Below are 13,241 nucleotides of genomic sequence, written 5' to 3'. Positions count from 1 at the left end.
AGCAGAGCCCCAAAAGCTTTTAAAATCAAAAGCATCAGTTCTCTCTCTCTCTTAGAGAATCTTTTCTCTTTTTTTTTTTATAAAAAAAAAAAGCAAAAGCAAAATTCGCGTCGCTCATCATTTTCCAAGAAAAAAAAAATTTATTGTTTTTTTTTAATAATCCGCCTCCGCGATTTCCGGAAATTAGGGTTTTTGGCAAAAATTAGGGTTTGCAGAAATTTTAGGGTTTCTGGCAGAAATTAGGGTTTCTGCTGTCCGCCACGTCATCACTTTGTGACATTGGATGTGTCACGTGACAGTCTCTCATGAAGTGTTATGGTCATGTAAAGGGTCAGCATTTTATCATATTGTTTAATCCAAGCAGTATGCATGATGTGATTAGTGCCTCTTGTAGAGAGAGCCCGCCTAGAGGTTAGGAAGAAATCTCCTCTTGAGGTGTCTGGCTTCGCTCCCGGTATGGATTCTCTCATCACGCAAGAGTGTCGTGATGTGTTGTTTACGGCTCAACAAGCTGCTTTCTGTAGAAAATTTGTCGTATCTCATCTCTCAGGATGTGATATGCTTTTGGACATTAGATGGTTTCGTGAGCATAACCCTCTCATTGATTGGGAGGACAACACTCTCACACTAAATGCCAAGAGTGACTCTCCCATGATCATTCGTGTTGAGGAGGGTTTGCATTCTTTGCCTCTCATTTCTCATGTGCAGGTAAAGCGTAAATTACGACGAGGAGCACAAGCGACATTCATCTATGTTGCTCCAGTTACCCAGAGCATTCAGGCTCCAGACAGGTATTCAGCTTTGTTTACCAAGTTTAAGCATCTCTTTTTGCAGGATGATCTTCCACCCCGTCTCCCACCCCAGCGGCCGGAGGACCATCGCATTGAGCTTATGGAGGGGGCACAGCCGGTCAATAAGGCTCCCTACCGTTTGAACAAGACACATGAAGAAGAGTTAGAGCGGCAACTACGAAGTTGGTGGCTAGAGGATTCATACGTCCTAGTGTAAGTCCTTTTGCTGCTCCTATTTTGTTTGTCTGCAAGAAGGATGGTTCGTCTCGTTTGTGTGTTGATTACAGGGCACTGAACAAGATGACCGTCTAGAACAAGTTTCCAATGCCTCGCATTGATTATATCCTTGATAGGCTCAATAGGGCAAAGGTATTTAGCAAGGTTGATCTCAAAAGTAGATACCATCAGGTAAAGGTATTCAAAGGCGAAATCTTCAAGACCGCTTTTCGCACAGAGCGAGGGCAATGGGAGTATGTAGTCATGCCTTTTGGACTACCAGGTGCCGTGGGTACATTCAATCGTCTCATGGTAGGCCATTTTGACGATATGGTTGGTGTATGTGTGTTCATCTTTCTTGATGATAGTCTCATTTTTTCTACATTGTTGGAACAACATGAAAAGGATGTAGAAAGAGTATTGACCCGTTTGGATGAGTGTCAATTGTATATTGCAGCTAAGAAATCTAAATTTTTTCTCACTAAAGTTACTTATCTGGGTTATATCATTTCTGCAGAAGGCGCCAAGCTAGACCCCGCGAAGATGGAACAGGTACGTAATTGGGATTTGCCCAAAACTACATATGATGTGCGTTCTTTTCTTGGTTTATGTCAAGCATATAGTTCGCACATAGAGAATTTTGTATGCATTGCCGCATCTATGATTGATGTTTTGAAAGGGGTAAAGACTCGCTGTCAGTGTGTAGACTTGCCCGAAGCAGCCATTGAGGCTTTCGCAGCTCTCAATGTTGCGGTGATGACAGAAGCACCATGTCTTATCCTTGCCTCTTGGGACGACCCCTTTGAGATATAGACGGATGCGAGCAATGTCGCCATAGGCGCTGTGCTTCAACAGCATGGTCGTCCAAGAGCTTTCCTTAGTCGGAAGCTCAATAGTGCAGAAAAGAACTATTCAGTTTATGATAAAGAACTTTTGCCCGTCATTCACTCTCTTAAGCATTGGAAGCATTTGAGAGCGTGGAGCAAAGGGTACCGGCAGATGCACGTCGCGATATAGTGCAGGATTGGGGCAAGAAGCAGGAGGCGAAGTGCAACAGAGAGAAAGCGCTAGGGATTGTAGCAGGGAGAGAGAGAGACAAAGCTCACGTTTTTGGGGAAAACTCAATAAGTGAGTTTTGGGTTTTCCCACTTTTATTATAAGTGACTTTAAAAAAATGTGTCCAGGTTCAATGTGACAAAATATAGCACGTCACGATGTAGTGCACGATTGGGGCTAGAAGCAGGAGGCGGAGTGCAATAGAGAGGAAGCACTAGAGATCGAAGCAGGGAGAGAGAGAGAGCTCACGTTTTTGGGGAAAACTCAATAAGTGAGTTTTGGGTTTTCCCACTTTTATTATAAGTGGCTTTAAAAAAATATGTCCAGGTTCAATGTGATCTTGGACAAAGTATAAAAATGTACAAAACGGGGTTATTTGTAACAAACTGCTGACGTGTCGAAACCCTAATTCTGCTGAAACCCTAACCCTAAAATCAAAAACCCTAATTCTTCCCAAAACCCTAATTCTGCTAAAACCCTAACCCTAAAATCAAAAACACTAATTCTGCCCGAAACCCTAATTTTGCTGAAACACTAATCCTAAAAGAAGAAACCCTAATTCTGTCTGAAATCCTAACCCTAAAATCAAAAACCCTAACCCTAATCCTAATCCTGATTTGTTGACGTGGCGGGCTGACATGTGACCTGCTATACGGATTTCCGTGATTTACGTTGGCAACTTTTTGGCTTTGCTTTTGGACTAGATGCTTTTAAGTTTGAAGGTTTTTCACTGTAATTGCTTTATAGGCCAAGGGCTTTTAAATATGAGGTTAGGGCTCATTCTCTGGCATGCTTCCTGGAGAAGGTGCAGAGTCTGGAGTACCGGCTTGTACCGTGTTGATGCAATATAAAGAAATACCGAAAGGGGCGCCAAGGTTTGGGGCCAATACTCTCTGGGGTGGAATTCCGCCACCCCGTGTCATCTCTCTTTCAGTTCAGTTGTTATTGAAGTGCTAAAAGTCTGTTCTTTTCTATTGGCACGTGGCGCCCATCTTGTGACAGTGGTATCAGAGCACTGTCACAAGACGGGCACCACGTGCTAATAAAAAAGAACAGACTGAACAGACTTTTAGCACTTCAATAACAACTGAACTGAAAGAGAGAGAGAGAGAGAGACAACGTGCGACACGAAGTGGCGGAATTCCACCCCAGAGAGTATTGGCCCCAAACCTTAGCGCCCCTTTCGGTATTTCTTTATATTGCATCAACATGGTACAAACCGGAACTCCAGACTCTGCACCTTCACCAGGAAGCATGCCAGAGAATGAGCCCTAACCTCATATTTAAAGGCCCTTGGCCTAAAAAGCAATTACAATGAAAAGCCTTTAAACTTAAAAGCATCTGGTCCAAAAGCAAAGCCAAAAAGCTGCCAGCGTAAATCACGAAAATCCGTATAGCAGGCCACGTGTCAATCTGCCACGTCAGCAAATCAAGATTAGGGTTAAGGTTAGGGTTTTTGATTTTAGGGTCAGGATTTCGGACAGAATTAGGGTTTCTGATTTTAGGGTTAGGGTTGCAACAGAATTAGGATTTCGGACACAATTAGGGTTTTTGATTTTAGAGTTAGGGTTTCAACAAAATTAGGATTTTTGGCAGAATTAGGGTTTCTGATTTTAGGGTTAGGGTTTCAACAGAATTAGGGTTTTGAGCAAAATTAGGGTTTTTTATTTTAGGGCTAGGGTTTCAACAGAATTAGGGTTTCGAAACGTCAGCAATTTGTTACATCTCCTCTTCTTGAAAGAGAGTAATCGTCCACGATTACAGCATATCTACAAAACAACTCAAGTTAGCTCAAAAATTTCAGAGGGACATTCCGAGGGACAATCAGTTTGGTCTTTTTATTAAGGAGTTAGCTTCTCCTTTCTGCTCTTTTGATCAAGGAGTTAGCTTCTCCTTTCGTCCAGATCGGAACTCTTGATATTCCGGCGTAGTAAAATTAGCCATCACACCCAAACCGTATTGATCTTCCACGGGCGTCTTGATGCACTAAAAGTACATACCCAAGCAATCTCATCCAATTAAGAATATTCAGTGGTTAGCACATCACAATGCAACACAAATGCTTACATATGCATGTTACAAGACATAGAAACATAAAGCCACCGATGAACACTGCTTCCGCATAACTTAACAAGGTCCAGGCCAGGAGATATTCAACGACTCCCTCATCACTCCTCCAGCATAATCTAAAAAGGTCCGGGCCGGGAGATATAGAGGCCTTTTACAACCAAAAGTCCCCAAGACCGCAGCCTGCGTCATTTGAAGGTACTGAGAGTAACCACTGCTCAGAGTTCTTAATACTCCTCCCGCATAACCATCCAGTCCCGGGTCGGGAGTCACAACAACAATTATTTTACAAGCATACAACCAAACGCTCCCCAAGCATCGGCCTGCGTCGTTAGGAGGTTTTCAAACATACAATGAAACGCTCCCCAGGCATCGACCTGCGTCATTCCGAGGTTCAAACAATACCAAAACAGTATTTCTCGCTTCTCCACCTGGGAGTAAAATCACCAATCACTGAAACTAGTATCAAACGAGAGTCAAACAATTCAAATCGGCACCAAAACAGGTTCAAAACAGATACCATCCATTTCAACAAATTTCAAACAGGATCACCAAACAAGATCAAGCAAAACTCAAACTTAAAAAGCAATCTCGACATCAGTCGAGCTCAAAAAGTCGACTGACTTTCCATCTTGAAACCTGCACCAAAAATTAGGGTTAGGTCCCTTCCATGAGGTCGTAGCCGAGCACAGCATGGTCCATCAGCTCTTGGACAAACAGTGTTGCTTTGGCGGCGATGGTAGTCCCAAGATAGCAATCGCACTAAACCTCCAAGGTCATCTGCTCGTGAAGAGACATCTAGTGAGAGATGTCAAGAAATTTCAAGATATAATCTGCTAGGGTTTCCATGGCAAGCATTTCAGGATACCCCACTCTGCCAGAAGTTGCAATCCGAAGGAAGATGTCAAAAACCATATAACTTTGGACAAAAAAAAATTCTTGAAAGCTTCCCAAGTACTTGGAGTGTGCGGCTTGGTAGCTATAGACATAAACATCTACATGGCACTACTTTTGAGAAAAACAATGACTCAAAACCAATAATGGAACATTCTTTGCAAGTGATCTTAATGGCTTATGCCCTGTAAGATATGAGCCGTGCAGACGGGAGCGCGCCCGATGCGCGATGAAGTAAGGGTGGGAGTGGCTATTAAGTCCGGGTTGGACGGCGGAGATGCCTCAAATAAAATTCCAATAGCTCTGTTTGCTCTTTTGTAGGACCGGTAAGCTTTCAAAAAAGCACACGCCTGATGCTCTGATACCACTGTCACAAGACGGGCCAATAGAAAAGAACATACTGAACAAACTTTTAGCACTTCAATAACAACTGAATTGAAAGAGAGAGAGAGAGACAACGTGCGACACGAAGTGGCGGAATTCCACCCCATAGAGTATTGGCCCCAAACCTTGGCGCCCCTTTTGGTATTTCTTTATATTGCATCAACACGGTACAAGCCGAAACTCCAGACTCTGCACCTTCGCCAGGAAGCATGCCAGAGAATGAGCCCTAACCTCATATTTAAAGGCCCTTGGCCTAAAAAGCAATTACAGTGAAAAGCCTTCAAACTTAAAAGCATCTGGTCCAAAAGCAAAGCCAAAAAGCTGCCATCGTAAATCACGGAAATCCGTATGGCAAGCCACGTGTCAGCCCGCCACGTCAGCAAATCAGGGTTAGGGTTAGGGTTTCTGATTTTAGGGTTAGGGTTTCGGACAAAATTAGGGTTTTTGATTTTAGGGTTGGGGTTTCAGCAAAATTAGGGTTTCGGACAGATTAGGGTTTCTAATTTTAGGGTTAGGGTTTTAGCAAAATTAGGGTTTCGGACAGAATTAGGGTTTTTGATTTTAGGCTTAGGGTTTTAGCAAAATTAGGGTTTCGACACATCAGCAGTTTGTTACATTATTTAGGTCTTTAACCCAACAACCTCCCACTTAAAGGCATAAATGAGGCCTTTAAGTTAACCAACTCCCACCAACTGTATGCAATGCTCATGTTGAGCCTTAGCAAGACTCTTGGTGAGAACATCTGCGGGTTATCCTGTGTATGGATCTTAGTCAAGGTGACTAGACCATCCTCCAATACCTGACGTATGAAGTGGTACAGCACAAGATGGTCACAAGCTGCACATGCGGCCGAGAGAGCACTATGCACTAGCCAGCTCCCAACTGCTGTAGCTCTGTGTGCGACCAGCCACTGAAACAAGGTGACACGCCTCGATTGTCTCGAGTCCCACAACCTCTCCCAAAAGGCTGCGAAGAACTCAACTGTGAGACCCTCCTCCTGCCAATGAGGTGCTGCAATGGGGCGAACCTCTCTTTGTGCTACCAATATGTGACGTCCCAATTGAACAGTGTATTGAAAGAAAGGGACACCTAGGTGGTCTGCAAAAGAGAAAGGGTCTCTCCAAAGCCACTCTCCAGGATCCCATTGTACTCGTGCCAGTGGATAGCACTCCCAAGCCCACAGTCTCCAGTGTCCAGTCTCAAGAGCTGGGCGGTCAGGATCGATGGCACAAGTCCTTCCACAGATGCCCACCACTCGGATCCTCTGAAAACAGCACTCTGCCACCTGCGGGGCCTCTACTGCAACTCACTGTAAGCATCCCTCACCCTGTAACTCGAAAAAAAGGGAGGGAACAGTCTCTGAGCAGGCCCGAACTGAGATGAGAACCTCCAGTCGTGTGAAGGCTGCCATCCACAAGGGTGCTACTGGCTTGAGAGGTGTGAGCCACTCAGCTGGAACTGCCTCTGAGATGTCCTGGCATATGCTCTGCACTCTCTCGTGCCCTGTACCCTGCAACTCCTCTGACAAGCCTGAAAACTCTAACCAGTCACCTAAAGAGCGTGTTGGACCCGCTGCCATGGGACCCCAGGAAACATGAGGCCGACTACCAACCAAGTGGCCTCTCTGAGTGCTAACCATGGGGCAAGGGGCTGTCGTAGGCGCTCCTCCGTGCAAGTAGGCTGTCGCTGCTTCAGGCCTCGCCGCAAATACTCCCAAGATCGAAGCAAACTCACAGCGAAGCGGTCCTCCAGTCTCCTGCTCAAACCAACTCTGCGCATCTCTATGAAGATCCATCTGGCCGAAGGTCGCCAGGGGCCTCCCACCTGAGGCACCCTAGCACGAAGCCGCTATAGCAAGAACTCCTTCCAGGGCTCCTCACCTGGAAGAAGTCCTCTGCATATAAACTTCCCAAGAAGGGCTCTGCTCTGCTGCGCTGGGTCAATGATCCCAAGCCCTCCCTGTGAACAAGGAAGAGTGATGACCTGCCAAGCCACTTTGGCTCGGGCTATCTGAGTGTCACGTCCTAACCAAAGGAAGTTCCTGATCAGCCTCTCTACCTGGCTAATACAAGAACTCGAGAAGATCCAGCAAGAAGTGATGTACCACATAGTCGCCAACAACACCTGGTTGGCCACTACTACTCTGCTAGCCAAAGAAAGTCGTGTTGAGCTCCAGTGTAACAACTTCCTCCTAATAGACAAGAGGAGGGGAGCAATATGCTGCTCGGGAGACAAGTCCAGACCAACCTGACAGCCCATGTACCGAATTGCAGTCCCTGGGGGAATCCACCTGAAACCCTCACCTGGCATCCAATCGGGCACAGGAGCACTACCAACCGAGAAAGCCACTGTCTTTCTCCAGTTGACCAGTGCGCCAGAATGCACAACAGAAGGTCTCAAGAGCCTGCTCACACCTGTGAAGGTTGGCCTCCTGGCCATCCAAGTACAAGGCTGAGTCGTCAGCAAACTCAGCGTCCAATGCTCATCTCCCCGAATAGGAAGTACTAAGCCTCGCAAACCAACCTACTGCGACACCAAAAACCTGCTCATCGCCTTAGCATAGAACAGAAAGAGAGAGGGGGCAAGAGGACAGCCCTATCTGACTGAACGTGTGAGCATGAAACGATCGCCTCTACCTCTTGACAAAAGTACCTGACTGTGTGCACGTTTGTACAAAGCTGACACCCCTCTGATCCAAGCATCTGAGAAGCCCATCCTGCGTAGAGTGCCCTCCAGAAAGTCCCAGTCAACTCTGTCGTAGGCCTTCTCAAAATCGAGAAGAAGAATCACCAGATCCTCACCACGAAGCCTCGCTAGGGCAGAAGCCTCTCAAAAAGTAAAGAATACTACGCTCCTTAACAAAACCAGTCTAAGTCCCATGTATAAGGCTCTCTAGAAGTGGTTGGATCCTCAAACTCAGAGCCTTGGTAAGAATTTTGTAGGCTGAGTTGAGGATGGTGATGGGGTGCCACTGTCAAATCTCATCCAAGGAGCCACCCTCCTTGGGAATGAGGTAGATCAGAACCTCACTCATGCTGTCAGGCATCTCTCTTGTGTGCAAGATGTACTGGAAAGCACTACACAGATCTAGGCCAAGCAAGTCCCAGTACTCCAAGAAAAAACTGGGAGTCAAGCCATCCTCACCTGGACGGCTACCACGGGGGAGTGCACTAAGAGCCGTGTGCAACTCCTCAAGCTTAAGTGGAAGCCCAAGTCTCTGACGCATCTCCTCAATCACAAGGCACGGCATCTGTGCCCACACCTGCTCCCTGCATGCATCCTGACGCTCTGACTAAGGCTCTGCAAATAGTAACTCACGGTAAAAGTCAGTAACAACTGCACGCATGTCCTTTGGCTTAGAAGCAACTGACCCGTCGGGCCTCCTCAACTGACTGACCTTGGCATGCATATGCCGAGGTCCCACTGCCTCGAAGAAAGCACCAGTCACTCTATCACCCACCTGCGTCCACTAAGATGCCTGTCGGTGAAAAGCAAACTCATGGCGCCGCTTCTCTGTGCTAAAAAGCTCCTGGCGAGCCTGCTGAAACTGCTCCTCCAACCAAGGACTGTCTGGATGCTGCTCATGCATCCTCTGCAAGGAAGCATGCTCATGCATCCTCTACAAGGAAGCAACGCCCCGTCTAAGACGCTGCTCCTCCTCTCTCGCTGCAGTAAGGCGAGTCAAGGACTCCTGAAGAAAGAAACGACTAAGCTGAGCTAGTCCCGAGGCCACTCTGTCAGCAGGAGAATCCTACATGTCCAAGCTCTCTGTCCAAAGGGCCTCCACTCGCTCTCTGAGTGCGAAGTCCAGCAAGACCCTCTTAGGGATGCGTAGCATCGTGCTCCCCCACCTCTGCCTATCTGTCACTGTGAGGATCACTGGTGCATGGTCCGAGATGGAAGTCCCTGCCACGATGCCAACTGTCCCACCCAAGTCATAGAAAAAGTCACTAGTGTAGAAGCGATCTATCCGCGATAGATTCACTCCTCCCACTCCGCGGTCCGAACGAGAGAAGGCCAGGCTGTCTGGGGGCCTCACAATGCTAGAGTGCTGCCACACATCCGAAACCCTCAGTCATACAAAACCTCTCCCAAGCTGCCAGCTCAACTCCCTGCACAGTAGCGTGGCTACCACCAATCCTGTTAGACGGGTCCTCCCAACATGTTGAAGTCACCCCCAATGCACCACTGCTCTGCTTGCGGCAGAGACTCAACAATCGGTGACCGCACTCGCCACATTGGACGCACATATGTTCACGAAGCCCACAAGGCAACCCTGAATTGCATAGTGATTCACTGAACCTTGTCTGGCACAATAATCCCTCTGCCCACAAAGCCTGCTGTAGAGACTCCGCAATAGTCATACATACCCCACCCTGGATGCCTCCAGGTCCAAAAGCATCTGACCAAAAAGTATCATATCGTCCGTGCAAGAGTTGACCACATCGTCTAATGCGGCTCTCACATAGATGATGCTATAAGGAGATCAATCTCTCCTCCCACAAGGCAACACTGAAGCTCCTAACGCAATCGACCCCTCTGACGCTGAAACTGGGGCCCACCTAGTCCCTGTACGTTCCATGAGACAATCCTCATGGGGAGCGAGAAAGAACAGATGCTGCCGCAGCAGCTAAACGTGCTATCTTCGAGGCTAGCTTGGATAGAGAGTAATCCGTATCCGAGCGTCCTCTAGATAGGTGTGACTGCAAAGAGTGTCTGGCACAAGCCCAAGTAGCCCGAGCCGTACGTAAAGCAACCTCCTCTATCCAGGAGTCCTCATGAATGTATACATAGCATGGCGAGCACTGAGTATCAACAAAGAAGTAAACCATAATGTGTCTACATCTTGCTGCATCTAGAGGAGTCACCGCAAACTTGGCCAATGGCCACAGAGTAAAAAGCATGTCTGTAACTCCTAGGTCTCCCATGTGATGAGAGAACTCTAGGGTTTGTGTATGCAGCCACTCCAACACTGAGTCGAAGGTCCACTCAGTCTGGTCCCTGCCGCAAAGGGGAAAAGAGAAGCCAACTGCTGAGTCCAAGGCTTTTAACCCCCTGGCTGCAAGGAACAGAACATGAACCCTGAAGCACGCTGCCTCAAGGTCTGAAGAGGAGTTGCCGAGAAAGCGTGTAAAGTCGTAGGCAAAGAAGTCCCATCGACGCCGAATGTCAAAGCTTGTCAGCCCTCGAGGGACTGCTGCAAAGGGAGACGTCTGTACCTATAGAGGGGGTCGCAAGAAAGGCAGTCCCTCTCTCGCCAAGCGACTCGTGGCAAAGGTGCTGCCAAGAGATCTCCTAGCAGTCGGAGATGGCCCTGCCCCCTGAGTCGACTGTGGAACTGGAGCGGGAGGGGTGGGAGTAGGAGTAGGGGGAGGAGGGGGAGAAGAGGGGCGGGGGGGATCGGCAGAAGTATAGGAAGGAGCAGTCAAGAAAACGGAGTTCCTTTTAGTTTTAAAAAACTATTATAGGACTTTAAAGGTACACTCAGCCACCCACAAAGCCACCAAAAATGCCTACAAGCAAACAATAACTGTCTTCAGAAGCCACAAAGTCATTCTCAAGTACCCATTAAACCTTGGTATGAGAGAGAGAGAGAGAGAGAGAGAGAGAGAGAGAGAGAGAGAGAGAAGTACACATAGAGAAACATAAGAGTGATACACAAGCAAAAAGATAACTCTGGACCGAAATGGTGGGAAACAGCCAGTCCATTCCTTCCAATCACGCATCTACATGTTCCAAAGACATACACCATACAAGGACCTCTACCAATGACATGCAAAGACAATAAAAACGGTCCTACCTATACAACCCAAACTCACACGCCCACATTGCCAAACATGCGAAAGTGCATAGTACATGCCCACATAGGGTAGAGATGGAGCATCTACAGCTTCCAAAGCCATATACAAGACCAACAACACACCAAGGCATTATGGCATTATCTTCTGATCACCCAAGTATTCATGCACATGGAGTGACTGTTAACAACGAAAAAATGCGCACAAATTACCAAGAAAATATGAGCAGGAGCAGAAAACAAATTATCCTTACCAACGACATGTGAAGACAATAAAAACGTTCTTGCCCATATAGCCAAAACTCACATGCCTGCATTGCCAAGCATTTAATCACATGCATATACAGTGATTGCTAACCACAAAGAAAATGTGTTCACACTACCAAGATGATATATGCATATGGTATTGCCATACGTTTATATTACCCAAAAACATACGTGCATATGCAGGCGGTAACGGATCCACCAAGAATGCATACAGAGAAAACGAGCCAAAAGATCAAGATACGGTAGTCAGCCACACCTGGAAGATGGGGGGCGAGAGAACTTCCATGCAAATATTGCAATCCAGGATATCAAGGTCAAAGGAGGCATGCAAATCGTCGAAGCCGAGAGTGCTCCTACTGCTGGTGCTGCAAGTGCTGGTAGAGGAGGAAGTCGAGCGTCGACATTTGGGCAATGTCTGAAGTTCTTTCTCCTGCTCCTTCTCCTCCTGTTGATTGTTTGTCTTGAGGCGCTTGGCGGGAGGAGGCTCCTCACTGGGGCACAGGGTCGTAGAAAACCTCACCATATCTGACTTCACCAAGAACTAAGAGGGCATACCCGTATCATGTTAATTCATCCACCTGCGCGAACCTGTGTGGCCTCCATCTCCGTCGTAGGCCTCCCATCGCTCTCTTCCGTCTCTCGGGATAGCTTCCTACGACGCTCTTGTTTGTGGGTGTGTGTGGGTGTAAAAGTTACCATAGCCTTTCTATCACCCAAGGGTGGTAAATTGGTTATGCCATTTCCCTCTTGAATCACAGGCTTCTTCTCTCTCTCTCTCTCTCTCTCTCCCCCCCCCCCCCTCTCTCTCTCTCTCTTGGTGTCTCTCGAGACGTTTCTTTCAAGGGAAAATTACCAAAATACCCCTTTGATTTTTGGAAATTCCCAAAATACCCTTGTATTCGTTTTGGTTGGATTGTTCAAGATTTTCTAATCTATATTCCTTTTCGACAGTTGGGATCCATATATGAGTGATTAGCATGTAATTTGTCACAAATTCTCTTGCAAGAAAAAGGCAATTATGTCTAAAAATAATGAAGCAATGCATCTCCAGAGCCTACATAACCAACACAAATTCTAGTTTTAGCATCTTGTATTGATAGACAATCAGTCTTCTTATGAAAAGCTACAAATTTCTTTTATCTTTGGAGATTAGAAGGTGCCGTCGTTGGAGGTGCGTAGCCTGGTGATGGAGATGATTGCAAAGGAGGAGCTTGTCCTCCTCCATTGAAGCTCACCTCTTGGTACATCCACAAGAAGATTTAGAAATTTTCTCATGTAGGAAAACAGAGTCTTTTCCAGTGTTTTTCATACAATGAATAACATCATGAGCTTCTGCTCGAGAGGCACCGCATACTTAGCTAGGTACAATTGGGAGCAGGGGACCATCAGTCCCCCCTACCGGCCCAGCGGTCCCCTGCCCCCAATTGTACCTAGCTAGGTATATGGTGCCTCCCTCACAGAAGCTCTTGATGTTGAGGTAAGTCACAATGTGGGAATTATTGTGAGAATTTGTCCAAAACTTCTTGTATGGTGTGGGACGCAAGTACAGGGTCAGTTTGCTGATGGCTCAACCCCACCACTGCCATCTGGAGCACGAAGGTTTGCTTCATTACTAGGTTTCCCCAATTTTGGACGCGGTCTAGGATAGGAGACCTTAAACCTGGAAAATATTGTTTGTTGTTGGGATCTCAAAAACAGAGCCAATAACTCCTTGGCAGCGATAGCAGCGGGGGGGGGGGCAAATTAAAATTGGAGTTTGAGAAAGTTAA

General features: G+C 46.9%; 1 protein-coding gene across 2 annotated transcripts in view; it reads right to left on the bottom strand.

Annotated features, from left to right (window-relative positions):
• Positions 1-12,197, bottom strand: part of LOC147452462 (putative E3 ubiquitin-protein ligase SINA-like 6) — a 58,530-nt gene extending 46,333 nt beyond the window's left edge. Inside the window, exons 1-2 of one of the 2 annotated variants that reach the window (XM_086518145.1) lie at positions 11,729-12,197; positions 11,460-11,516 (exon numbers count right to left, since the gene is read on the bottom strand). In XM_086518145.1, the coding sequence (XP_086374271.1) occupies positions 11,460-11,516; positions 11,729-11,995 (324 nt within the window). In that variant the 5' untranslated portion in view covers positions 11,996-12,197. The remainder of the gene's footprint in view (positions 1-11,459; positions 11,517-11,728) is intronic. The other variant, XM_086518146.1, reaches the window with a different exon arrangement.
• Between the last annotated feature and the right edge of the window lie 1,044 nt (positions 12,198-13,241).

Source organism: Adiantum capillus-veneris, chromosome 8 (assembly GCF_014529385.1).
Source record: "Adiantum capillus-veneris isolate H3 chromosome 8, ASM1452938v2, whole genome shotgun sequence".
Lineage (NCBI taxonomy): Eukaryota > Viridiplantae > Streptophyta > Polypodiopsida > Polypodiales > Pteridaceae > Adiantum > Adiantum capillus-veneris.
The sequence above is the reverse complement of the archived record's forward strand: the minus strand, read 5'-3'. Positions and strand labels throughout refer to the sequence as shown.